At 42.2% G+C, this 26,683-nt stretch overlaps 1 protein-coding gene across 6 annotated transcripts in view; it reads left to right on the forward strand.

Moving 5' to 3' along the window:
• Positions 1–26,683, forward strand: part of ptpn11b (protein tyrosine phosphatase non-receptor type 11b) — a 133,667-nt gene that overhangs the window by 19,464 nt on the left and 87,520 nt on the right. For 3 of the 6 annotated variants that reach the window (XM_078557868.1, XM_078557869.1, XM_078557870.1), the window contains exon 1: positions 17,298–17,391. The exons of 2 other annotated variants lie outside the window; for them this stretch is intronic. In XM_078557868.1, the coding sequence (XP_078413994.1) occupies positions 17,336–17,391 (56 nt within the window). In that variant the 5' untranslated portion in view covers positions 17,298–17,335. Of the gene's footprint in view, positions 1–17,297; positions 17,392–18,540; positions 18,758–26,683 lie in introns of those variants that run through there. One more of the 6 variants, XM_078557872.1, reaches the window with a different exon arrangement.

The raw sequence follows: 26,683 nt of genomic DNA on the forward strand, positions 1-26,683 counted from the left end.
CTTTAAAGTTGGTCCGCAAAGGATGGCGTAGTAGGTGCTGGTCCTGACTTTAAGGCTTTTGCACAAACCAGTTGCTCCCAGTCATGGGTGCAGTAGTAGGCATTCGCCTTGGACTGGGAGAATGAACAAATGATACGTAGATCAGGGTAAGATGGTAGAAGACCGAGGAAGAAGAGGAGGTGGCTCTTTGCAGGAACTCATATCTGCTCAGTGTGTTCAGAGAGCAATTTTCCTACCTGAACCTCTGCACATCACTCAGGATGTCCTCACTAAAATCTCACCTTGCAGCCGTAACTGAAACCACAGAGCAGAACGAGGACTGCATTGCCAGTGGCTGTGAAGATGACCATGGCCATGCACTTTGCATTAGGCTCCTTACAAGCTAGAACAAGAGATCTTTGCAACATCTTGTAGTTTGCCATCCACTTGTAAGTAGGGGAGGTCCTGCTCTCTCGATTCAAAGAGGACTGACTACATTTTATTCTTGCCAGTAGGGGGAGGGAGCTAGCAGCTTCATGAGCAGTGCAGAGTGCCATTGACTGCTTGCATATTGCTTTTTGTGGGTGCCACATATTATCACTGTGACGTAAGGCATCCAAAATTAATTCCACTCCATCAATTTCCAGGTGTGCAACTTTACACAGTGATTTATGCAGATAAATACTTGGTATCCTGGCAACAGTTGTGAGGCCTTCATTTTGCAGCAATCTGCTATGACATCTGCATTTGAGTCACCATGACAAACATAGGGTGACTACTGGGCAACAAGGGCTATCGCTGACAACATGGCTAATAAGGTCGGTGTACTACCCATGCACAACGTGGGCAGCATGCTTACCACAGCGCACCGAGAGACTGGGAATGTGATTGAAGATATTTTATGAATAAAGTATATTTTTACAAAAAAAAAGCATGCTTACAAGGAAGGAGGAGTTGTATTCGGCTCTGTGGGACTTGATCGGCCCAGACCTGCTAGGAGTGTACGAGAGTATGCTCCTGGCCGGTAGTATGTCAGAATCCATGAGGAAAGGCATCATCACCCTCATCTACAAGCACAAGGGGGAAAGGGAGGAAATTAGAAATTGGCGACCCATTTCACTGTTGAACGTGGACTATAAGATTCTGTCCAAGGTCATCGCCAATCGGGTCAAATCCGCTCTGGAATTGGTGATTCACCCTGACCAGACCTGCTCTGTGCCAGGCAGGAAGATCTCTGACAGCCTGGCGCTGCTCAGGGATACGATTGCCTATGTACAGGACAGGGGTGTGGATACCTGCCTCATCAGCTTGGATCAGGAGAAGGCCTTTGACAGAATATCGCACACCTACATGGGGGATGTGCTCTCCAAAATGGGGTTTGGGGAGGGAATTCGAAATTGGATCCAACTGCTCTACACTAACATCAGTAGCGCAGTCTCAATCAATGGGTGGGAAACAGATAGCTTTCCGATTAAATCTGGAGTCAGGCAGGGCTGTCCTCTCTCGCCTGTCCTTTTCGTGTGTTGCATAGAACCCTTTGCCGAGTCCATCAGGAAGGATCCGGGCATAAGAGGAGTGACGATCCCAGGCAGTGGAGGCACTCAGGTAAAAGCCTCCCTGTACATGGACGACGTCGCCGTCTTCTGCTCGGATCCGCTGTCGGTGCGCAGACTGATGCACATCTGCGACCAGTTCGAACTGGCCTCGGGAGCCAAGGTAAATCGTGAGAAGAGCGAGGCCATGTTCTTTGGGAACTGGGCTGACCGATCCTTTGTCCCCTTCACTGTCAGGGCTGACGGCCTGAAGATGCTGGGGATATGGTTCGGAGGGACCGGGGCATGCGTTAGAAACTGGAAGGAGCGAGTGGCTATGGTGAAAAGGAAACTGGGCATGTGGGAGCGACGCTCCCTCTCCATTGCGGGTAAGAACCTGGTCATCAGGTGTGAGGTACTCTCGCTGTTGCTGTACGTGGCGCAGGTCTGGCCCATTCCAGACTCCTGCGCGATGGCGATCACTCGAGCCATCTTCCGCTTTATCTGGAGGTCGAAAATGGATCGTGTCCGCAGGGACGCGATGTACAAGCCTCTAGATAAAGGGGGAAAAAACGTGCCCAACGTCGCCCTCATACTGATGGCCACCTTTGTGTGTGGCTGCATCAAGCGGTGCGTAGACCCTCAGTACGCAAACACCAAGTGTCACTACGTGCTGAGGTTCTACCTGTCCCCGGTGTTGCGAAGGATGGGTCTGGCCACGCTGCCGCGGAACGCTCCAAGTAGTTGGACCGTGCCGTACCACCTGTCCCTGGTGGAAAAATTTATGCAGAAAAACACCTTTGACCACAAGTCCATCAGGCAGTGGTCAGCACGTAACGTCCTAGAGGCCCTGGGGGAAAAGGAGAGGGTGGACCCTGTGGGATGGTTCCCCGAGCAGACTGTCAAAGTCATTTGGCAGAATGCCTCATCGCCAGAACTTTCCAACAAGCACCAAGACGTAGCTTGGCTGGTGGTGAGAAAGGCCCTCCCCGTCAGATCCTTCCTACACGCCAGGAGGCTCACCCCCTCTGCACGTGGCCCTCGAGGTGGCTGTGGTGGGGAAGAGACCGTTGTTCACCTCCTTGTGGATTGTGCCTTTGCAAAGAAAGTCTGGAGAGAGATGCAGTGGTTGCTGTCGAGGTTCATCCCGAGCAGTTCTGTGACACAGGACTCTGTGCTCTACGGGCTGTTCCCAGGGACACACACCGAGACAAACATCAACTGCAGCTGGAGGATCATCAACTCGGTGAAAGACGCGCTTTGGTCTGCCCGAAACTTGTTGATCTTCCAGCACAAAGAGTTGTCCCCGACCGATTGTTGCGGACTGGCACAATCCAAAGTCCAGGACTACGTGCTGAGGGACGCACTAAAGCTTGGGGCAGCTGCCGCAAAGGTGCAATGGGGAAGGGTCGCTGTCTAAGACCTTTCTACCACAGCGCACCGAGAGACTGGGAACTGTTTAGAGCCCCTCGGGCTGTACAGATCAAAATGAAAGGCTGTAAATGATTGTAATATTGTTTGTACTGATGCACCTGGTGATACATTTTGTAAAAGTTTAACCTGGATTGTACCCTTGTAATGTTGTTTTTGAAATGGTTTGGAATGTGATTGAAGATATTTTATGAATAAAGTATATTTTTACAAAAAAAAAAGCATGCTTACAAGGAAGGCCATGATGCCATACGAAATGCAATAGAGCAAACCATTGAGGGGCTGAAACAACACTTCCGCTATCTGTACCGTTTTAGAGGAGCACTGCATTACTTGGCAGAGCAAGTGTCAAGATTCATGGTGGTCTGCTGCATGCTGCACAATCTTGCCATCATGAGGGAACAGCTCTTATCACCAGCCATATGGCAAGGAGAAAGAGAGGAGTGATTTCCAGTACAATGTTACATCCCTTTTACAAGGAGCAAGCTAACTTTAAGTAGTGCAGGCTAGTTTTTACTGGTGCTAGCCTTTGATTATTCTGGGTCCTGCTGAGGTGTGAAGCCAATCAGTAGTGCGGTTTGTGATGGCGGCATGCAGCAATCATCTAAATTAGCAGGCAGCACCAAGTTGGCTTGCTGCCTGCATCAAAAGCGACAGGCATGGGTTAATTCCACGTCATGATCCCTGTGCTCTTTTTCAGGGGCTATCTAATTTGGTCGCCATGGTATTTCATTGGAATGATTTATGGCAAATGTATTTCCCTGCCCAACACCACCCCCCCAGTAATTTTTGTAATAGTATTCAGACAGCTGCTGTTTTCCTACACCGACATACTGCACAAAACAAATCATTCAAAGCGGTTCAATAACAGAAATTAGTTGCGAGCCCAAATTGATTCCTCTGGAAAAATTGACAATGAATGAACAAAAAAAAAACTGCATTTATTTAAGTGTCTTTCCCAACCTCAGGAGGTCCCAAAGCGCTTTACAGCCATTGAAGTCCTTTTGAAGTGTAGTTCACTGTTGTTCTACATTACAACACAGTAGGAAAGATATTTATAATACTACACACACACACACACTAAACCTTTTGACACTAGATATTTTTCTAAAGGGGGAATATAGATTGTTAACATTAACAGAAACATTGTCTTAATCATTTATTGTTTTTTAGCGGCCAGTTTAGTTATCTGATTTCCTCCCCTTCCTGAAAACACATTTTTCAATGATTTAATACTTAGTTACAGGCTAGTTCTTCTAACGAATCTTTTTTAAAGTATTTTTTCCCATATATGTGATTGTTGTACCATAATAGCCCTAAAAATATTACACTATATGCAGCCTTACACAAAACCTCTCTATTTCAAGAGTTCTTTTGGAAAATGTTTTCTTGTGTTGTTTAATTTGCTTCTTTTCATGCTTCTCAAAATCATCCACCCCCAAATATTTATAAGAAATGATACATTTTAGTATTTACTAAATATTGTTTGGACCTGATTGTATAACATTTGCTGTATCTTCAGTCAGCTGACATTAGATTAAAGGTGGGGGGGGGTCGACATCCTTTGCATTCCGGGGTGTCGGTCCCAGTTTTGCAAACTGGTTTAAGCCATAAATGCTGACTTGGACCTAAGCTAAAAAGTTTAGGCCAACAATCAAGAATAAGATAAAAGCAAAAAACTGCGGATGCTAGAAATTCGAAACAAAAATAAAAATACCTGGAAAAACTCAGCAGGTCTGACAGCATCTGCGGAGAGGAACACAGTTAACGTTTCGAGTCCGTATGTCTCTTCACCAGAACTCGAAACGTCAACTGTGTTCCTCTCCGCAGATGCTGTCAGACCTGTTGAGTTTTTCCAGGTAATCAAGAATAGGATGTGTGCTGTTTTCTACTCGACCTAACAACATTTGGCTTAAAGACAGACTGCCAGATACGTCTTTATGGTTGGGAGACCCAATGCATCTCTATCGAGCTACTTTTCTTTGGAAGCAAAATTAGAGAGCGTTGCAGGTTGAAACTGGGCTTTGTAGTACCCGATTTTGGACGCCATAAAGCCTCGTAAACTACCAAAATAGAGTGCACAAGACACGATACCTGAAAAGAGGTCAGCGGTGTGCTGCCTCCAGCATGCAGAGCTGGTAGATCATGACGTTGTCCGCTAATTAGTTGCCAGTGCATTTTGGAGCTCTGCGCTGCAGCCCTCTTCTAACCTTGCACAGATGAACACCCGTTCGACAGCACATGAAGGACCCCGCCCCACAAACGCTGTTTGAAGGGATCGTGAACTGCTTACGAGTTCGTTGCTGGATTATTTCTTCTGGCTGTTCTGCCATTCTACATGTTTTGAGTACTTTTCTATATTCTGTATTAAAGGTTTCTTATTGTGTGCATGCAGTGGTCTGGCTGCTGCTAAAGTACTTTTCTGGTGAATTAAAGACTGGCGCATACACCAGTTGCTTCCAGACATGGGTGGCCTAAGAATGTTTTCTCTTGGCATTGAGCATGACTGGGAGAATGAACAGAGGTTACACACAATAGGACAAGCTGCTAGAAGAAGTTGAAAAAGGAGGGAGTGAAGGCCTGTCAGCAGTGTCCCTTCCCAAAATAGTACTGTTTTCTCAATGGGGGTTAAAACGGGCAGGCACACCTCTCCCCCTCCAGTTAATTCCTGCAGTGTCCTATTGTCCACCATTTTCTCCTGGAAGAAAAAACAATGTATGTCACTGAGTGCCATGGCTGTCATGGTCAAAAAGCTGCCATTTTGTGCAACCTGAGATGCAACCTTATGAGGCTTGTAACAGTGCTGGTGTGTGTGAGGGTGAGTGAAGTACATGAATGTTAGGAATGAATTCTAATTGATTAGTAGGTAAGTGTTGGTAGGTGAGTGATGGAGGTTTAGTGAATTGAGCAGTGGATGAAGCTAGCGATGCAGATGGTAGGATATGGCATTTGAAGGTGCCCTCCTGTCCTTGATAAGTTGTGTGGAAATATTAAACTTCTTTCCAGCATACAGGTCTTTGGCACTGACCTATATCTTCTCACTGTCAGCACGTGCCTGGAGGGTTATGGGTCCCTCTGAGTGTACAGAATATCTTTCCTCCTCTCCACCTCTTCCACCAAAACCTCCAGTGCAGCCTCAAAAGCTTGGTGCGTGCTCTCTCCCATGGTCAGCCATTGTTAAATTTTCTACACAATATTCAGAATGATGCAGCACCCCTAGCAGTAAGAATGCACCTCTCCTTTAAGAGGTACAGGTTAGCATTAAGTAGTACTAGGTGCTCACGATATTGGCAAATCTTGCCAAAACGTGAGGCCAGTGAATAGCATAGATCATGATCTCTCCACCCATTTTTGGGGTTTCAGTTTAAAACCCTGTGCCTGTTAGGAAATATTCCCAATTTTAGGAGGCAATTTTGGATGCCAGGGAGAAGATAAAGTTAGATTGAATATTTTCAAATTTAAGTTCTTACTTCTATGTCTTATCTTGGTAAATGAGATTGATTCAATGAACTGCTTCTCCCCAAGTGGAGATTTACTATTTTGTGCCTCTGCTTGCACGTTGAAATATTTCAATGAAGCATACTTTGGGAGCTGCCTGTATATGTTCTGCATTGACTCTTTACCACATGAGATTTGGTGCTATAGGCCAGCGTAGAGGCTGATAATGTTTTCATCCTGGATGCTGGTTGATTTCCAGAGTGCACTAAATACTTTTGTGCAAATGATTGGTATCCTACTATGCATCAGAGGAGAAGTTTTGCAATGGTGGAGCCCTGAACTGGTTAGCCTTCAGGGAACTTATTCTCTAAATCGAAATAAAAATATGTAACAATGTGAAGGACACTTTTATTTTAAAAAGAACATCCCTGGTACTTCCCTTTTTAAAATTACTATTTATTTTGAGCTTTGTCAAATAAGAGATTTTGGTGCCTGGGAATTTGGCTGTCTCTTACATGGTGCAGTGATGATAATCACACAAATTGAACATTTAATGGAGTTGTAGTCATTGCAATCCAGACAAAAGGCATCTCTGGCAGGAGGGCCAGATTTGGTCATAAGATTCCTACACTTTGGGCATATACCACTCTGATATAGGGAAGATTCTATAGGTGTTTGCTCTTCTGAATAAGCCATTCATTGCTTGGGAACGAGTAACCAGGAGACAAAAAAAAGTTCATGGCTGTAGTCACTTTGAAATTGATTGAGATGACCATGCTTGTTCAGAAATGTGATGGAGGGCCTCCTTCAGGAAGGTATGGAATCCTTGGACCCTTTCCTTAATAAAGCATTGTTTTGGAAGGCACTCCTTTTATATTTATAGAAGTACTGGGTAGCTTTATAGACATGTTCTTTTGGATAATGGGAGGATGGAGAAGTGGCAGTTGCCCCCTCCTTCCTTCCATGAATATCACTCCTCTAGTGTACAAAATTTCCTCCTGGTTGTCCTTTTCATACAAATAGGCCAGGTATAAATGTATCTCAACTAGGGCCCCCGTTATGCTGAAGGGGACGATGGTCTCCAAGAATTCCCCAATACTTTGTTATAGCGGCTGCTCCTCGTGCAACACCAAACTTTATAACAGTAGATGGCAAAAAAATTAGAACCTAAGAACTTCATGCCTGTCCCTTTTTAAATTTAACAACCACTGAAGTGCTTTTAAAAATTCTTTCCTGGGCTGTGAGTGCTGCTGGCAAAGCAAGCATTTGTTGCCCAACCCTCATTGCCCTTGAGAAGGTGGTAGTCAGCCACCTTTTTGAACCTCTGCAGTCCACCTGCTGTAGGTACACCCACACTGCTGTTAGGAAGGGTGTTCCAAGTTCCTGACCCAGCGACAGTGAATGAACAGCAATTTGGTTCCAAGTTGAGGTGGTGAGTGACTTGGAGAACTTGCAGGTAGTGGTGTTCCCGTACATCTTTTGCCCTTGTCATTCTAAACACAGAGGGGCATGTTAGTGGGGTGGTGAAAAAGGCATACGGGACACTTGCCTTTATCAATCGAGGCATAGATTACAGAAGTGGGGAGGTCATGTTGGAGTTGTATAGAACCTTGGTGAGGCCACAGCTGGAGTACTGTGTGCATTTCTGGTTGCCACATTATAGGAAGGATGTGATTGCACTGGAGGGAGTGCAGAGGAGATTCACCAGGATGTTGCCTGGGATGAAACATTTAAGTTATGAAGAGAGGTTTGGTAGACTTGGGTTGTTTTCGTTGGAGCAGAGAAGACTGAGGGGCGACATGATCGAGGTGTACAAGATTGAGGGGCATGGACAGGGTGGATAGGGAGCAGCTGTTCCCTTAGTTGAAGGGTCAGTCACAAGGAGGTATAAGTTCAAAGTGAGGGGCAGGAGGTTCAGGGGGGATGTGAGGAAAAACCTTTTTACCCAGAGGGTGGTGATGGTCTGGAATGCACTGCCTGGGAGGGTGGTGGAGGCGGGTTGCTTCACATCCTTTAAGAAGTACCTGGATGAGCACATGGCACGTCATAACATTCAAGGCTATGGGCCAAGTGCTGGTAAATGGGATTAGGTAGGTAGGTCAGGTGTTTCTCACGTGTCGGTGCAGACACGATGGGCCAAAGGGCCTCTTCTGCACTGTGATTCTGTGTAAACCTGCAATCTCCACCACCTAGACTGCATTGTTGAAGGAGGCTTGGTGAGTTGCTGCAGTGCATCTTGTATATGGCATACACTGTTGCCACTGTGCGTCGGTGGTGGACTGACTGAATGTTTCAAGTGGTGGATAGGGTGCCAATCAAGCTGGTTCCTTTGTCCTGAATGGTGTCGAGCTTCTTAAGTGTTGTTGGAGACATATTATTGTTGTTGGAGATATTCAGGCAAGTGGATAGTATTTTGTCACACTCCTGTCTTGCGACTTGTGGATAATGAAAAGGCTTTGGCAATTTGGGAGGTGAGTTACTTGCTGCAGAATCCCCAGCCTCTGACCTGCTCTTGTAGCCACATTATTTATATGGCTGCTGCAATTCAGTTTCTGGTCAATGGTAAACCTCAGGGCATTGATGATGGGGGTAATACCACAGAATGATTCTCTCTTATTGATGGTAATTGCCTGCCACTAGTGTGGCCTGAGTATTACTTGTTAGACCCAAAACTGGTGAGTTTAAATGGGAGCTTGTGACCAGAAGAAATGAAAGGAAGATGGCCATGTGACCCAGTAACATTTTTAACCCTGATTTTATATTTGGAAACTCTTGATGTGCATAGAAGTAGAGTTCTAACAGAGCACAAATAGAATTACGTGAACTGCATAATTAAGATACCCGCTAATGCTTGTGCATTTTCCCCCTGGTTTGTGTCTCATAAATAGATGTACATGGGATGCAAAGCAGAGGAAAACTGGTCCTTAGATCTTATTTGAAGCTTTAATGGTATGGAAGGAAAGGAATTGATTTTTTTTTAAAAGGCAGTAGGCTTATCTTCATAACGGATTGTGTTATGACTAACTACTGCTGTATTACAATTTTCTTTTACTCTTATTCTTTGCACTGCTTCCTGGTTTTGTTTCGGGAAGTCAGCTGGAACACGTTTAGAAAGCCAGAAAGTCATGCTTTATTTAAGCCATTTATTACACCCTGGTGTTCTAGCATGTAGTTAGCAATGTCAAGCAACATGAAGTTTCAGGTGAATAGAAACCATGATGATATGGTTGAACAGAATCTCTAGTTTTAACAAATAATCAACTGTACCATTGGTAATGCTACTGCCACCCGGGGAGGTCTCCTAACTGAAAACTTGCATTTAACTGTTCAATTTTAATTTTGCATGTCAGTAGTGCACATCCTTAGATCTGAATTTGGCAAAGTTAGTCGGCTAACAACAGAAATTGGACAGATGCAGAAACCTTCAATTGAAGTAGACAATCCTGGCTTATATGTGATAACCATAGTAAATGTAAACTATGAAAAGTCTGTTTAATTTCTAAACAGAACATTAAAATAGGTTGGTACCACTCTTACTTCTGAGTCAGAACAGCATTGGGTTACAGTACTTTGAATTTGAGCATATAATCTAGGCTGACATGTCTATGCAGTATAAACGTTGTTGAAGAGAAATATCAGGGATAATTTTGTTTTTAATGGTGTTAAAATTGGATGAGTTTTACAATGGGATGGTGGGGGGGGTGGGGGGAGCGTGATGTGTGGCATCTGCTCAGCCACCTTTACTGCCCAGGTGATAAAATTGAAAATTACACCTGCTGTCTGTCAAGTGAGACAACCCATCTCCCTTCTTGGTGCAGGTAAAATATTTCATGGTACTGAAGTGAAGGTTGACCTGTTTTATGCTGTCTACATGCTGGATTAAATGTAGAGGTCCTGTGTTGGAAAATAAAAGATACATATAAATACCATTTTTAAAATTCATTCATGGGATGTGGGTGTCGCTGGCTAGGCCAGCATTTATTGCCCATCCCTAATTTCCCTTGAGAAGCTGATGGTGAACTGCCTTCTTGAACCGTTGCAGTCCATGTGGTGTAGGTACATCAACAGTGCTGTTAGAGAGGGATTTCCAGGATTTTGACCCAGTGACAGTGAAAGAACGATGATATATTTCCAAGTTAGGATGGTGAGTGGCTTGGAGGGGGAACTTCCAGGTTGTGGTGTTCCCATGTATCTGATGCCCTTGTCCTTCTAGATGGTAGTGGTTTTGGGTTTGGAAGGTGCTGTCTAAGGAGGCTTGGTGAGTTCCTGCAGTGTATCTTGTAGATGGTACACACTGCTGCCACTGTGTGTAGGTGGTGGAGGGAGTGAATGTTTGTGGATGGGGTGCCAATCAAGCGGACTGCTTTGTCCTAGATGGTATCAAGCTTCTAGATTGTTGTTGGAGCTGCACTCATCCAGGCAAGTGGAGAGTATTCCATCACACTCCTGACTTGTGCCATGTAGATCGTGGACAGGCTTTGGGGAGTTAGGAGGTGAGTTACTCGCTGCAGGATTCCTAGCTTCTGAGCTGCTCTTGTAGCCACAGTATTTATATGGCTAGTCCAGTTCAGTTTCTGGTCAATGGTAACTCCCAGGATGATGTTAGTGGGGGATTCAGCAATGGTATTGCCATTGAATGTCAAGGAGTGATATTTTGACCATCTCCAACAAGAGAGAACCTGATGAAGAGTCATATGGACTCAACGTTAACTATGTCTTCCTCTCCACAGATGCTGTCAGACCTCCTGAGTTTTTCCAGCAATTTTTGTTTTTGTTTCAGATTTCCAGCATCCACAGTATTTTGCTTTTATATAAGAAAGAATCTTTGTCTGACACTTGTGTGGTATTGTGATATAGTCGATGGTAAATGCTGAGTTGTCCAAATCCCAGAAGGAAACTTGAAACACTGTCATAGCCAATTTTTGTAACTTGTATGTTTCGAAATGCAGCTATAATAAGACCACCAAGTCTCGAGAGGTTTTTATAAAACTAAATTAAACATATATTAATTAAAAGATTGTAAGCACATACATGTCTACAAATTACTACAATAATAACTTCTAAAAAAACCCTATTTAATCTGACTCTGTTATACCTTGTTAAGGCACAGTAAAACGCACAGATTTAAACCTGGCGAAGCACACTCTGGACATTCTAATTCAAAACTAGTTTCTTTCAGCTCTGGGTCCTTGCAGACAGCGGCTTGAGGCTTTAGATTTTAGAATCCCTCCCCTTTTTACCAACAGCCTTCTCTTCCTTTATACATATTTTCCCTTTTGAATGCAAATTTTCATTGTATTACCATGTCTTTTGAACTTTACCTCCTCTAATAATAAGACCCTTTCATAATACCCACTTTATTAATAATTCTTGGGAAAAATAAACAAACGCATTGTTTCTGAGCTTCACTGGTTAGGTGTAATATCTCACTCCCTCTCTTTGAATCCAGGCTACACTAATTTGTTTAAAGATAAAATGCAAATTGCCCCCATGTTTACCTAATTAACATTTCAAACCACCTTCTCTTCTATACATCAAAGCATCTAGACCAACTGGCTTTAATCCAATTAAGACACACACACACCACTAGAACGCTGTTTTAAAACAATTTCCAATAAAAGTATAGACATCATTATATCTTCTTGACACGTGGTACGAATGTTACTTGCCACTTGTCAGCCCAAGCCTGGATATTGCTGCATTTGGTCAGCTTTAGTATCTGAGGAGTCACGAATGGTACTGAAGATTGTGCAATCCTCAATGAACATCCCCACTCCTGACCTTCTGATGGAAGAAAGGTTATTAATGAAGCAGCTGAAGATGGTTGGACCTAGGATACTACTCTGAGGAACTCCAGCAGTTTAGGGGGAGGTGATGGCATAGTGGTATTGTCGCTGGGCTATTAATCCAGAGACCTAAAGTTAATCCTCTGGGGACCGGGGTTCGAATCCTGTGGCGGGATTCAATAAAAATAATTCAAATTCAATTTTAAAAAATAAATAAATCTAGAATTAAAAATGTAATTTGTCAATTGTTGTAAAAACCCACCTGGTTCACTAGGGAAGAAAATCTGTCATCCTTACTTGGTCTGGCCTACCTGTGACTCCAGACCCCACAGCAATGTGGTTGACTCTTACATGCCCTCTATGGCCTAGCAAGCCACTCGGTTGTATCAAACTACTTCAAAGTTACAAAAAATAAATGAAACTGGACGGACCACTTGGCATCGACCTAGGAGACGACAACAGCATTCTCAGCTCTGTCAACCCTGCAAAGTACTCCTTACTAACAGGCTGTCTCATGGACTAGACAAGCATCAGCTTGACATAGGCATCCTCAAGGAATCATATTTTACAGATAATGTCCCAAACACCATCATTACCATCCTGTCCCACCCAGCAGAGGTGGCGGCACATTGGTATAGAATCGGAAGGGAATTGCCCTGGGAGTCCTCAACAGGGACCCTGGATCCCATGAAGTCTCAAGGCATCAGGTCATACACGAGCAAGGAAACCTCCTGCTGATTACCACATACCGCCCTCCCTCAGCTGATGAATCAGTGTTCCTCCATGTTGAACACCACTTGGCGTAAGCACCGAAGGTGGCATTGGCGCAGAATATACTCTGGGTGGGGGACTTCAATGTCCCTCACCAAGCGTGGCTCGGTAGCACCACTATTGACTGAGCTGGCTCAGTCCTAAATGACTTCGCTGCTAGACTGGTCTGCAGCAGGTGGTGAGGGAACCAATAGGATGGAAAAACATATTTGACCTCATCCTCGCCAACTTGCCTGCTGCAGATGCAGCTGTCCATGACAGTATTGGTAGGAGTGACCAGTCCCGCCTTCGCATTGAGGATACCCTCCATCGTGTTGTGTGGCACTACAGCCATGCTAAATGGGATTGATTTAGAACAGATCTAGCAACTCAAAACTGGGCATCCATGAGGCTCTGTGGGCCATCAGCAGCAGCATGGCCTGGTATCTTCTTCCACTCTACCATTACCATCAAGCCAGGGTGTCAACCCTGGTTCAATGAAGAGTGCAGGAGGGCATGCCAGGAGCAGCACCAGGCATACCTAAAAATGAGGTGTCAACCTGGTGAAACTAATAACACAGGACTACTTGTGTGCCAAACAGCATAAGCAGCAAGTGACAGACAGAGCTAAGTGATCCCACAACCAACGGATCAGATCTAAGCTCTGCAGTCCTACCACATCCAGCCATGAATCGTGGTGGATAATTAAACAACTCACTGGAGGAGGCAGCTCCACAAATAACCCATCCTCCAATGATGGAGCATGTTTTACATCAGTGCAAAAGATAAGGCTGAAGCATTTGCTACAATCTTCAGCCGGAAGTGCCGAGTGGATGATCCATCTCGGCCTCCTTCAGAGGTCTCTAGCTTAATAGATGTCAGTCTTCAGCTGATTTGATTGACTCCATGTGATATCAAGAAACGGCTGAAGGCACTGGATACTGCAAAGGCTATGGGCCCTGGCAATAGTACTGAAGACATGCTCCAGAACTTGCCACGTCCCTAGGCAAGCTGTCCCAGTACAGCTATGACACTGGCATCTACCCAGCTACGTGGAAAATGGGAATCGGGGAAAATTCTTTGCTGGTTGGAGTCATATCTAGCACAAAGGATGATGATTGTAGTTGTTGGATGTCAGTCATCTCAGCTCTAGGACATCACTGCAGGTGTTCCTCAGGGCAGTGCCCTCAGCCCAACTATCTTCAGCTGCTTCATCAATGACCTTCCTTCCATCATAAGGTCAGAATTGGGGATGTTTGCTGATGATTGCACAGAGTTCAGCACCATTCACGACTCCTCAGATACTGAAGCAGTCCATGTCCAAATGCAGCAAGACCTGGGCAATATCCAGGCTAGGGCTGACAGGTGGCAAGTAACATTCATGCCCCACAAGTGCCAGACAATGACCATATGACCATCCCCAACAAGTGAGAATCCAACCATTGCTCCTTGATGTTCAATGGCATTACCATCACTGAATCCCTCACTGTCATCATCCTAGGGGTTAACATTGACCAGAAACTGAACTGGACTAGCCATATAAATACTGTGGCTACAAGAGCAGGTCAAAGGCTAGGAATCATGCAACCTCCTGACTGGCACAAGTCAGGAGTGTGATGGAATACTCCCCACCTGCCTGGAATGAGTGCAGCTCCCATAACACTCAAGAAGCTTGACACCGTCCAGGAAAAAAACAGCCTGTTTGATTGGCACCAAATCCACAAACATTCACTCCCTCCACCACCGACACACAGTAACAGCAGTGTGTACCACCTGCGAGATGAACTGCAGAAATTCACCAAGGCTCCTTAGACAGCACCTTCCAAACCCACAACCACTACCGTCTAGGAGGACAAGGGCTGCAGATAGATGGGAACACCACCACCTGGAAGTCGCCTTCCGAGTCATTCACCATCCTGACTTGGAAATATATTGCCGTTCTTTCACTGTCACTGGGTCAAAACCCTGGAACTCCCTTCCTAACAGCATTGTGGGTGTACCTACACCACATGGACTGCAACGGTTCAAGAAGGCAGCTCACCACCGCCTTTTTCAAGGGCAACTATGGATGGACAATAAATGCTGGCTCAGCCAGCGAAGCCCACATCCTGTGAAAGAATAATTTTTTAAAAAGCACAACCATCCTCCTTTGTACTAAGTATGACTCCAACCAGTGGAGAGTATTCCCCCTGATTCCCATTGACTGACTCCAGTTTTGCTAAGGCTCCTTGATGCCACACTCGGTCAAATGATGTCAAGGGCAGTTACTCTCACCTTGCCTGTTAATTGTTATAAATACTCATTCATGGTTCATAATATTTTAGAGGGTTTTAGTTCTGGGAAGATTAAAGTTAATTGTAGAAAATTAGATAAATGTAAAAGGTTGGGGCTATAGGGGGTTAACTGCTAGTAAGGTACGATCAGAAAACAGCAGGTGGGCTTACTTAGCTGGAGAATTGGAGACAAGGTGTCTATATTGCTTGCACAGAAATGCAAGCCAGAGAGTTATTTTGTTTCAGGAGTCAGAGCTACAATTAATTTAAAAGCATTCAGTGAGCCCTGAAAGGCTATGTCGTCATGAACAATTTATCTGTGTTTGCTGGGGGAGTGAGTGTTCTGCAACAGGGGAAAAGGTGCTGCTGTTAGCAGGCCCCAGGCAGCAAAAGTGTTGCTGTTAGTTGGCTTTGTGCAGTTAGGGCTCAGGAGAAGTCCTGGGGAGCTGAGAAGGTGACAACAGGTTACTGACTCTGTGCTTGAAAGGGTTAGGGCTCAGAAGAAGCCCCGGGAGCCATTTTATAGCTTGGTGTAACTGGGGAGATTGGAGCTTGGTGAAACCAAGGGCAGTGTCAGCCCAGAGAAGCTAGCCAGCTATTAAAGAGGTGAAATTGTGCCATTAAGTAGGGACAGTGCAGACAGAGAAATCCAGGGGAATTGATTCTCAGCAGATGGGATTGAAACCCTGGGAGTTGTGCAGTCATTGAGGCAGTCTGAGTTTGAACGGCTTTAAGGGAATTCGGAGGCTGGAGCTTCAAAAGTTAAAAGTTTGGAATTGTTCGTGAGGGAGACAGAGTTTCAATGAGATTGGTTGACTCGGTGTTTACTGACGTCTGGGTGGGTTGCTGAGAAATCCTTGGGATCTCTGGTTGCATTTGCTATTTATTGTGCATTGTGGTGTTTTCGAGCACAGTTTGCCAGTTAATTCGCATGTAACTCAATGTTAACCCTGAATATTAGAGTATAAGATGGATATTGTAAATTGCTTTATCCTTTTGACCTTGTATAGTAATGTTTATTTTAGTTTGTTCAAGATCTGTAGAATCTTGTGGCTTTATTCTCTTAGCAAGTGTCTTGAATCTCAAACTTTGTCTACTTTAAGCAAAAGGTTACTGGTCACTAACCGGATCATACCAAAACCTTGGGGGATCTGGTCCAGGATCATAACAAAATCAAATATCAATGTTCTACCTGACAAACCTGCATTGCCTAGAAAGTTATTAACCAATTATTTATGTGTTGTATTTTATTTTTGTATATTCCCCTTGTGTCCACCATGTCACCTAACATCCATAGCAAAAGGTCCTCTTTAATGATCCATTAAAAGTTGGGGAATGCCAGACTTCTGTTCAGAATTGATAAGTTAGAGGCCATCCCGCCTGATGTAATTAATGTTTCCTCCTTTTTGATGTGCTGAAATGAAGTTGGGGCAGTATCAGCCCAGTCTTTTGTCAGAAAATTGCCTACAGTTTCAAAACTAAATTCCAATATCATTGATGTCATGCTTATAATTGCAAAACAAATCTGAAGTTTGATTTCCTATTACAATTGTAAGCAACTTGAACTCAGTACATCTTAAACTTCATCAAGTTTAGTGATCCCTTCCTTCATAATATATCTGGTTATAGGTTGACTTGGGGATATATTCTTCCTTTCTGCACCCTCACTGTGTGAAGTCAGGACTTATCTGACTAATTCACTTTCCTATGGCCCCAGACCTGCAGAAATTACTTCCCTTTCTTTCCAGTATTCAGCTTTTAAAAGCTTATGCTTGAATCACCTAATCATTAGTTCCTAATTTACTGTGTTTCCTACTCCTTTTGAATTTGTTGCTCTGACCTATGGAACCCAGCCCTTTAGCTATATTTCTCAGTAATAAAAATTTGCAGTCATGCTGCTGCAGCTGATCTTGCCGGCTATACTGTGACTTCACCATACCATGTCACATGGTTTCCCTTGCATCCAACAACATTATTTTGTCTCCTAAGACAAAAACAATGATAATTTTCAGCAATGTTTGCATAATGCTTCTGTAAAGCTATACAAGAAAAGCATCTCAAAAGACTAGAAATCCCAGATTCTAATATTGAGCCCGCATTATAGCTTCAGGGTCCAATATGCTCATGGCATCAGAAAGCTTCAAGAATGGCTGTCATGAGAAATCGTCTGCAAAAGAGTGCTCTTCTGAAGTTGAAGTTAAGGTATATTGCTGTAGCTTTTTAGAGATGACCCTTCATCCCTTGCCTAACAACAAGACTAGATACTGACACAGGGTGCAAAATGTGGGAAAGTGTCCCAATTCTCTGTACTGTGAAAAGTTTTTGTATCACTTTTTTTTAAAAAAAAGATGTAACCAAAAATGAAAATTGTAATGGCATAAAGAGGGGTTGGGGTGGCCCTCAGAAATTGTTTGATTTTGTACTTGGTCATTGTTATGATAATGTAAGAATATTATTGGAATTTCCATGGAGCGAATACTTGATTTTACCTCTTTCATTTACAGGTAAGCCATCAAATAAATAAATTCATTAAAGTTAATTTCAGAAGCACCAAGTATAATTGACTAAAATGCTCAGTTCAGTTATAAACTTGTTATGGTTTCCAAATTGGTTAATTTGATCTGCATTGAGTATTAACGTCATCCATTGACTAACAAATAAAATGAAACCAAAGTAATTAAATTGTTGAAGTTCCCATTTATGTAAAATTTCTGACTGGCCGTTTTGAGGTGAACATGGTCACAATTTGTCAATCTAAGTTTAGTAACTGGAAGAAAATTATTATATAATTTTATTGTAGCATTCACTTGCTAGGATAACATTCATTCATTAGCTGTTGAAGCTGAGTATTAAACTTGAGTAAATCTGTATGGTTGCAGTAAGCATTGGGATATTTTGGTGCAATATAGGTACTAAGTAGGTATGCCTGGGGGGTTGTGTAAGAGGAAATATTTTATACTCTACCAGCTGCTTGCATGCACTCCACAACAAGATTAATATTCAGAAAAATAAAAATGGGTCAGACCCTCAGATTCAGTTAACACTTTCTGAGAGCTGTTTTTACAATCACTAGATTTGAAATATCGGACAAAATGCTATTCTTCAACATGATCAACCACTCCGGTCAATGTTAAGTAGAAGATTTTTACAACATATTGAATAAATCTTAAGGAATGCGAATTGTTAAAAGTTATGTTCTAACATGAGCTAGCACGAAAGCTAGCGGTGTTTTACTTCCTAAAAATGTCTGCTGCTCTTTCTAAGATAGGGTTTTGATCCAATTTCCTTTTCCGCTATATAACCTCATTGAAGCAGCTGTCGTCTCTGCTTGAAAACCTACTGGGGTACTGTCATAATGTAATGTTGCAGTAGCTCTGAACAAGCATTGCAATCTGCTCATTACAAAATTCTCTTAACTGCCTGACCACACTCTCTCCAAATCTTGATTAAATCCCTTTCCCTTATTCCCCCAAGCTGTTCTGGAGCTATTGACTTCTGTATACTTGAGCTGGATTAACGGCTGTTGGCTTTATTTGTAGGGCTGAAGAGCTTTGAACAGTATGGTGAGGTATGGAAGCTGTAAAGATTTTTATTTAAAATGTAGAATTTTTTTTGTGAAACTTCTTTTGTAATTATGTGAATGTGGTTGGCCGCGGGATCTTGTTTTTTGCTGAATATACAGTAAAAATTGTGAAAATAGAAGAATTATCGAGCTGTTAGAATGCAGTATAGTGTGGTAAAGCATACTCAATATTAATTTGAAATGCTAGGATGCTGTACCCTGTTATAAAGATCTTTTTATAGATTTAAAAATATTCTGCACTCCAAAAATATGTTTTTATTTTTACATGGGCCTACATTGGTTTATAATTTTTTAAAGGACGTTTCCTCTATTTTTCATTTTTTTCAATTTGGGTTTAACATTTGTTACACTCTAATCACTATACAGCTTAAAAATAATCAATTCTAAAGTTTATTACTATGCGAAATGTTAGCCTTCTACACGCAAAGGGTGACAGAAGTTTGAAACTCTCTTCCGCAAACAGTAATTGATGCCAGATAAATGGTTAATTTAAAATCGGAGATTGGTAGATTTTTATTGACTGTAGATATTAAGGAATATGGGGTAAAGGCAAGCCATGCAGATTTAGGTCACAGATCAGCCATGATCTCATTGAATGGTGGAACGCATTTGAGGGGATAAATGGCCTACTGATGTTCCAATGTTCCTACATACAAATAGGGTCATTTGAATAGGAACGCCATGGCTTTATATTTCTAAGTATGGCTAGTTTTTTTCAGAATATTGTTGAGGGAAAGTGGGTAAGAGATTGTTATGAATGAAGTTGTTGATATTTCAGAATGCTCAGCCTATTTGTTTGCTGCCTTTGATTTAACCTATGATTTTTTTTTTGTTTCATTATTAGACTTATCTCAATTTCCAAACTGTATGTTAATGGAATGAGATTTAAGCATATTTGATAACCTCCGAGACCATCATTCTCGTAACCTTATTTCTTGGCTAATTAAGGCTTGATTTTGTTTCCCTGCTAATAAAGGGAATTGTGTGGTGACTAAATTAATGACTGAAAGACTGTGATACTGAATTTCGATCTGGCTTTGAGCACAATCTAAAAATATTGATTAGTGACAAAATAATTGTTTCTTTTATTTTCAAACTAAATATTGAAAGATTGTAAACTAAATTCTGGAACCTTTAAAAATTCTGTTACTGTTTCAACTGCATGCACCATTTTTGTAAACATTAATAGTTTCTGTTATTGAATTAAAAACTGTTGCAAGGATTTTTGTAGGGAGAACTCTGACCATTAGCAAACAGTTGTTAATTATAGTGGTGTATTAATGGCACTGATCATTTGTGCCAATGCCCAGAATCATGTGAGCATACAATGAGAAAAGGGCATTTAACTCACTTAGCTTGCCCTGTTTTTCTTAATTCCGTGTGCTGGTCTCTTTACATTACCTCTTTAATCTCCCTCATTAATTTGGCACAAAACCAATTTCTTTCAACACCTTTTGAATTGGCTTACTTTATTTCGCCACAGGCTTGATGGTGACCTGCTGTCCACTTTACACAAGTACTGAAAACTGTACACCCTAATTCACCAGTTTGTTGCTCGACTATTAGAGGGATAATTGAATAGCAGTAATTTTTAATCATGGTTATTGTGTCAATATTTTCAATATTTTTTTCAATATTTTGTTGTTTTGTATCCAACTGATTAGATACAGCTGATTCTTAACTGTTTGATCTTATTGCCATATAAAAAGATATGCAACTACACCAGGATGTGACCCAGTGTCCATTTTTCATCAAAAAAAGTTTAAAAGAAACAAATCCAACAATTGTTTTTTTTTTTCTTTACATCAACAAAAAATGCAAAGTGGTTCCAGCTTTACCATCATTTTATATCCTTCCTTGTACCATAAGGTCAGAAGTGGGGTTGTTTGCACAATGTTCAGCACCATTCGCAATTCCTCAGATTCTGAAGTAGTCCATGTCCAAATGCAGCAAGGCCTGGTTAATATTTAAACTTTTGGGCTGATAAGTGGCAAGTAACATTTGCACCACAAGGAAATGACCATCTTCAACAAAAAAGAATCTAACCATCGCTCCTTGACATTCAATGGCATTACCATCATTGAATCCCCCACTATCAACATTCAGGGGTTACCATTGACAAGAAACTAAACAGGACTAGCCATATGAATATTGTGGCTACAAGGGCAGGTCAGAGGCTGGGAATTCTGCATTGAGTAACTCACTGCCTGACTTCCCAAAGCCTGTCCACCATCTGCAAGGCCACAAGTCAGGAGTGTGATGGAATACTCTCCGCTTGCCTGGATGAGCGCCGCTCCAACAACACTCGAAGCTTGACACCATCCAGGACAAAGCGGTTCACCTTGATTGGCACCTCATCCACTACCTCGAATGTTAATTCCCTCTTCCGCCGACGCACAGTGGCAGCATTGTGTGCCATATACAAGATGTATTGCAGCAAGTCACCAACGCTCCTTCAATGGCACCTTCCAACCCACGATTTCTACCACCTAGAAGGACAAGGGTAGCAGATAACAACATGGGAACACCACCACCTGCCCGTTTGCCTCCAAGTCACAGACCATCCTGACCTGGAATTATATCACCGTTCCTTCACTAGCTGGGTCAAACCCCACCCCCCCATTACCACCACCACCCAACAGCACTGTTGGTGTACCTACACCACATGGACTGCAGCGGTTCAAGAAGGTGGCTCACCATCACCTTCTTAAGGGTAATTAAGGATGGGCAATAAATGCTGGACTAGTTAGTGACATCCACATCCTGTGAAGGAATAAATTTTACAAGATCAAATAAAATTATTTTTTTATTTTAAAGGATTTAAAAATAAATCAATAAGCTCAGATTCTGTACTGCTTTATTATACTAATTAGGATTTTGTGACATTAATTATACTTTTGTTTGGTGAAAATAATAGGATCATGTGCCCAATAGGTTGAAAAAACAAACATTTTCATGTAACATATTTTTATCTGTGCCTCTTTGCATGGTTTTACAAAAATGCGACTAAGTTAAATGCAAACTTCTGCAGCCATTGGCTGCCTGAACTACCTCATTACAGTAACAATAAAGATCCACTTTTTTTTGGTGGATCTTCTGATCTACAATCAGAATAGCGATCTTTATTGTTGGTCTGCTAAACGTACTGAGCCAGTTCAGTACTTTTAACGTTGTGTTGCAAGCATGCTGAGACATAAATCTGGCTCAGCCTTAGTAATCTGACCTGCCTGCCATGTGTAATTGCATCATGGCACAAGCCTTTCAAGATTGCGCTTGAACTAGTCTCTGATAAGTTGTTTGTAGACTAATAACTGTGACAATGTAGAAGCAATAATTATGCTTCTGCAGATAGTATGCAATGGGAGCACATGTTACAGAATTGTGAATCCCAACCTGTTGATTTTTCTGTATGTTAAATTTAATGGATGGAAAATTGTGGACCACGGGTGTGCAGCTTTGCAGTATGTGCTCCCAGCGTGCTGAAGTTGCCAGGGCTTAGGAGCTTTCCCGTGTCTTAGTGACATATGAGGTGGACAAAGCAAGTGCTTCCGTCTGTTTCTATAGCCAGTTTTTCCTGGAACAAGTCACCAGAGGCTATAGCTTGAGAGGTGCTACTCCAAATCAGGCATGGTTGACCAGGAGATTCTCCTGCTCTTATCACCTCCCATAGGAGAATTGGAAGGATTGATAATCAACCTGTTTGGCCAAGTTATGAATGCACCTACATGGCCCTCAAATCCTGGAGTGGGCATTAAACCCAGAGCTTTTGGCTCAAGAGGTAGGGATGCTACCCACTGTGCCACAAGACCTCCCCTGAAGCTACTAGGAGGCACAGGAATGCCTTTACATCATGCTCTGTGGTGGAGTACCTGGCTGAAAAGCAAAAATGTTATCCCCTACTCATAAATGTTTGCTACTCTACCGTGTTTAAAACTATCATGTTAAAGATAATGCAAAAGATGGTTTGGGGAATGGTTTACTAAGGCATATGCTGCAAATCTTGCAAATGTGCAAAATGTCAACAGTGGTTTGAATTTGTATCTGGCGAGGTTGTGTACTCCCAAACTACAATAAAGTGAATATAGTTCCCATACCACATAGGCCTAGGTGTTCTGGGTCACATGAGTCACAAAAAGTTAATGTACAGGTACAGCAAGTAATTAAGAAGGCTAATAGAATGCTATCCTTTATTACAAGAGGAATTGAACATAAAAGTAAGGATGTTATGCTTCAGTTATACAGGGCATTGGTGAGACCACATCTCGAATACTGTGTGGAGGTTTGGCCTCCTTATTTAAGGAAGGATGTAAATACATTGGAGGCGGTTTAGAGGAGGTTAACTAAATTGATACCTGGAATGAGCTGGTTGTGTTATGAGGAAAGGTTGAACAAAGACTAGGCTTGTTTCCAGTGGAGTTTAGTGAGGGGTGACTTGATTGAAGTACGTAAGATCCTGAATGGTCTTGACAAAGTGGACGTGGAAAGGATGTTTCCTCTTGTGGGTGAATCCAGAACTAGGGAGGACTGTTTTAAAATTAAGGGTCGCCCTTTTAGGACAAATGAGGAGAAATTTTTCCTGAGGGTTGTGCAACTTTGGAACTCTGTCTCAGAAGGCAGTGGAGACAGGGTCATTTAATATTTCTAAGGCGGACGAAGATAGATTCTTGTTAAGGAAGGGAACCAAAGGTTATCAGGGGTAGATGAGAATGTGGAATTTGAAATATAGGTCAACCATGATCTAATTGAATGGCAGAGCAGGTTCAAGGGGGCAAATGGCCTACTTCTCCTATTTCATACGTTCATATGTTCATATGTTCTGACTTAATTAAATTTTTTTTATTTCAAAAAGGTGGCAAGGAACTTTAGACAATACCAATGAACAGACATTGAAGGAAACTTTTGTGGCTTAGGGCTAGAATATTTTAGGCCACAATAACCTTTTGAGGTGCCTTGGACATTAAATGTACCAACATAAATGAGAAGGGTAGTAGATCAGTCAAAATGTGTACAATGGCAAAGCAAATAGAATTTGGGCTTTTCAGTGGTACGAAGAGTTTGCGCACTCTTATGGTGCAAAATTACCGTTGGATTATATAGATCTTTAGAGATGCATCTCTGATAATCTATTATTTGTCTCTCCATGTGAGGCAAATTCTGTGCACCCCACATTCCCTGCAGGGAGCCATGCTTGGAAGCAAATGTCAGATACTGCCACCTCATCACTGCGAATGTGTAATTACTGAATTTAATCTAGTATCTTTACTTTTTAAAACAAAAGCCTTAATGTTGAAATGCTCACTACATGTATCCAGTGTCGACAGAATGTGATAAGTCTTCCTGTTATAATATGTTCCTATTGCTGTGGTTAATGGCATTCTTTTGAACTTATCTCTGGTGCCCCCAAGGTTCTATCCTTGGTCCCTTCCTATTTCACACATACATGCTCTTCGGCAACATCATTTTAAAACACAGCATCTTTTACCACAATTATAGATGATACTCAGCTCTACCTTACCACCACTTCTCTTGATCCTTCCACTATTGCTGAAATTGTCACACTGCTTGTCTGACTTCAGGTACTGCGCAAATATTTCCTCCATCTAAATATTAGGAATACCAAAGTCATTGTTTTCAGTTCCTGCCACAAACTCTGTTGCCTTGCCATCAAATCCATACTTCCCATTGTCAACTGAGGCTGAACCAGACTGTTTGCAGCCTTGGTGTTGTATTTGACCCTGAGATGAGTTTCCAATCAAATATCTGCACTATCATTAGGACTGCCAATATCCATCTCCATAACATTGCCCGATTCCACACCTGCCTCAGCTCACCTGCTGCTGAAATCCTCATTCATGCCTTTGCTACCTCTAGACTAAACTATTCCAACACTCTGCTGGCCAGCCTCGCATCTTACATCCTTGTAAACTTGAAGTCACCCAAAGCGCTGCTGCCCATCTCCTAGTGAGCACAAAGTCCCTATCGCCCAACCCCCCAATGCATGCTAACCTACATTGGCTCCAAGGTAAGTAATGCCTTGATTTAAAAACTCTCACCCTTGTTTTCAAATCCCTCCATGGCCTTATTCTGGTCTACTTCTGTAATTTGCTCAGGCTCCAAAACCCTCTGAGATATCTGCCTTCCTCCAATCTGCCTTCTCGAACATTCCCAATTTTTAATTGCCTTAAAAACTCTTTCTTCAGTTCTAATGAAATGTCATCTCGACCTGAAACGTTAACTCTGTTTCTCTCCACAGATGCTGCCTGACCTGCTGAGTATTTCCAATATTTTTATCACGATTTTAATTGCTCCACCATTGGTGAGCCAAGTCTTCAGATGCTTTGGCCTTAAGCTTTGGAAGACCTTCCCTGAACCTCTCTGCCTGTCTACCTTTCTTTCCTTTTAAGGTTCTCCTTAAATCCTACCTCTTTGGTCATCTGCCTTAATATCTTCCTATCTGTATTAACTCAGTTTCAAAGTTTGTTTGATAATGCTCCTGAGAAGCCCCTTGGGATGCTTTACTTCAGTAAAGATGCTATATACAATTTTTGTTGAAGTGCCAGTTGTAGGTTACAATGCAAATTGCAATTTGCAATTGTGAAATAAAATTAGCTTGTCTAGTTTGAACTGGCAGACTTTAAACTTAATTTTCACAATGTTTCAAGTACTGGTGGATAAGCATTTGTATACAATATTTATGATTAAATTTAGAAGTTAAATCAATCTGTAATGGATATCCCTGTGATGCTACAATTCCTCTCAATTCCATAGATTTTGAGACTTGCACTAGATATTTAGCTTCTGTTAATGTTTATCCTTACCTTTTTGGCCAAGTTATTTGCAGAACTGAGTGGAGGATATGTGCCTAATTGACAGAAGGAATGTGAAACAGTATGGACTCAAATTCTGGTCTCCTTTTAATACATCTTGGTCACAGAACAGTATCAGTGGAGGGCACAAGGAGAGAGATACACAGTTATAAGCTTCTGCTCAATTTCGAGAAGTGTAAAAATGTTTTTTTGTGTTTTGAATCATAAATCATCAAGATACAAAGACCAGATGCAGAGAAGGTGAGTGACTGAATTTAGACACAAGGGCCAATTGTCTAAGTCTTGCTAAATGTAAACGCAGATTGGAGATTGTAGTATAAGGGTGTTCAGACGGAGCAAAGGTTAATATGGGACTGGGGAAACAGTACTACCCATGGCATGATGTGGAGAATTACATGATGGTAGACTGTGTGTAGAAGAGCCTGGTTGGAACCAGCACCCATGCAGGGATGTGCCTTGCAGATGTCTATAGTTATGGTTTACCGATAAACAGTTTATGTTCAACAATACAAGCGTCCAGACCTTTTAGTGAGACACCAAACAACCTTACCACAGAGGTAACTATTCTCTGCTATAGTGCCAATTCTGCAACTTGCGCGAGCATCTAGAGAGACAGTTGTCCCATTGCACAGCACTGGTGAATCTATCTCCATGATGTCTGCTGCAAAGTAACAATAATACTGTAGCAGTGAGACAGTTTACATTGGAGTGAATGAAATATTGTTTAGTTCAGTAAGTTATATTTAGTTCAGTGTTATTTATGACTAAATGTTAAAGGATGCAGGGGAAAATCTTCAATACGTTTCTTGAAACAACAACAATTTGCAGTTTTGACCTTAGTTCTGGAGATCAAGATGTAGAATCAGTTTGGGTAAAGATGAGAAATATAAAAGTAAGAAGTGGAGTATTTTCGGGGCAGTTTCTTAGAGCAGCAGGTTCTAGCACCAGCCAGAAAGCAGGCTATACTAGATTTGGTAATGTGCAATGAGACAGGATTAATTAATGACCTCATAGTGAAGGCACCCCTAGGTAGCAGTGATCCTAAAATGATTGAATTTCACATTCAGTTTGAGGGAGAGTGGAG

The sequence above is a fragment of the Cetorhinus maximus genome, chromosome 15 (assembly GCF_964194155.1).
Source record: "Cetorhinus maximus chromosome 15, sCetMax3.hap1.1, whole genome shotgun sequence".
In the NCBI taxonomy this organism is placed as follows: domain Eukaryota; kingdom Metazoa; phylum Chordata; class Chondrichthyes; order Lamniformes; family Cetorhinidae; genus Cetorhinus; species Cetorhinus maximus.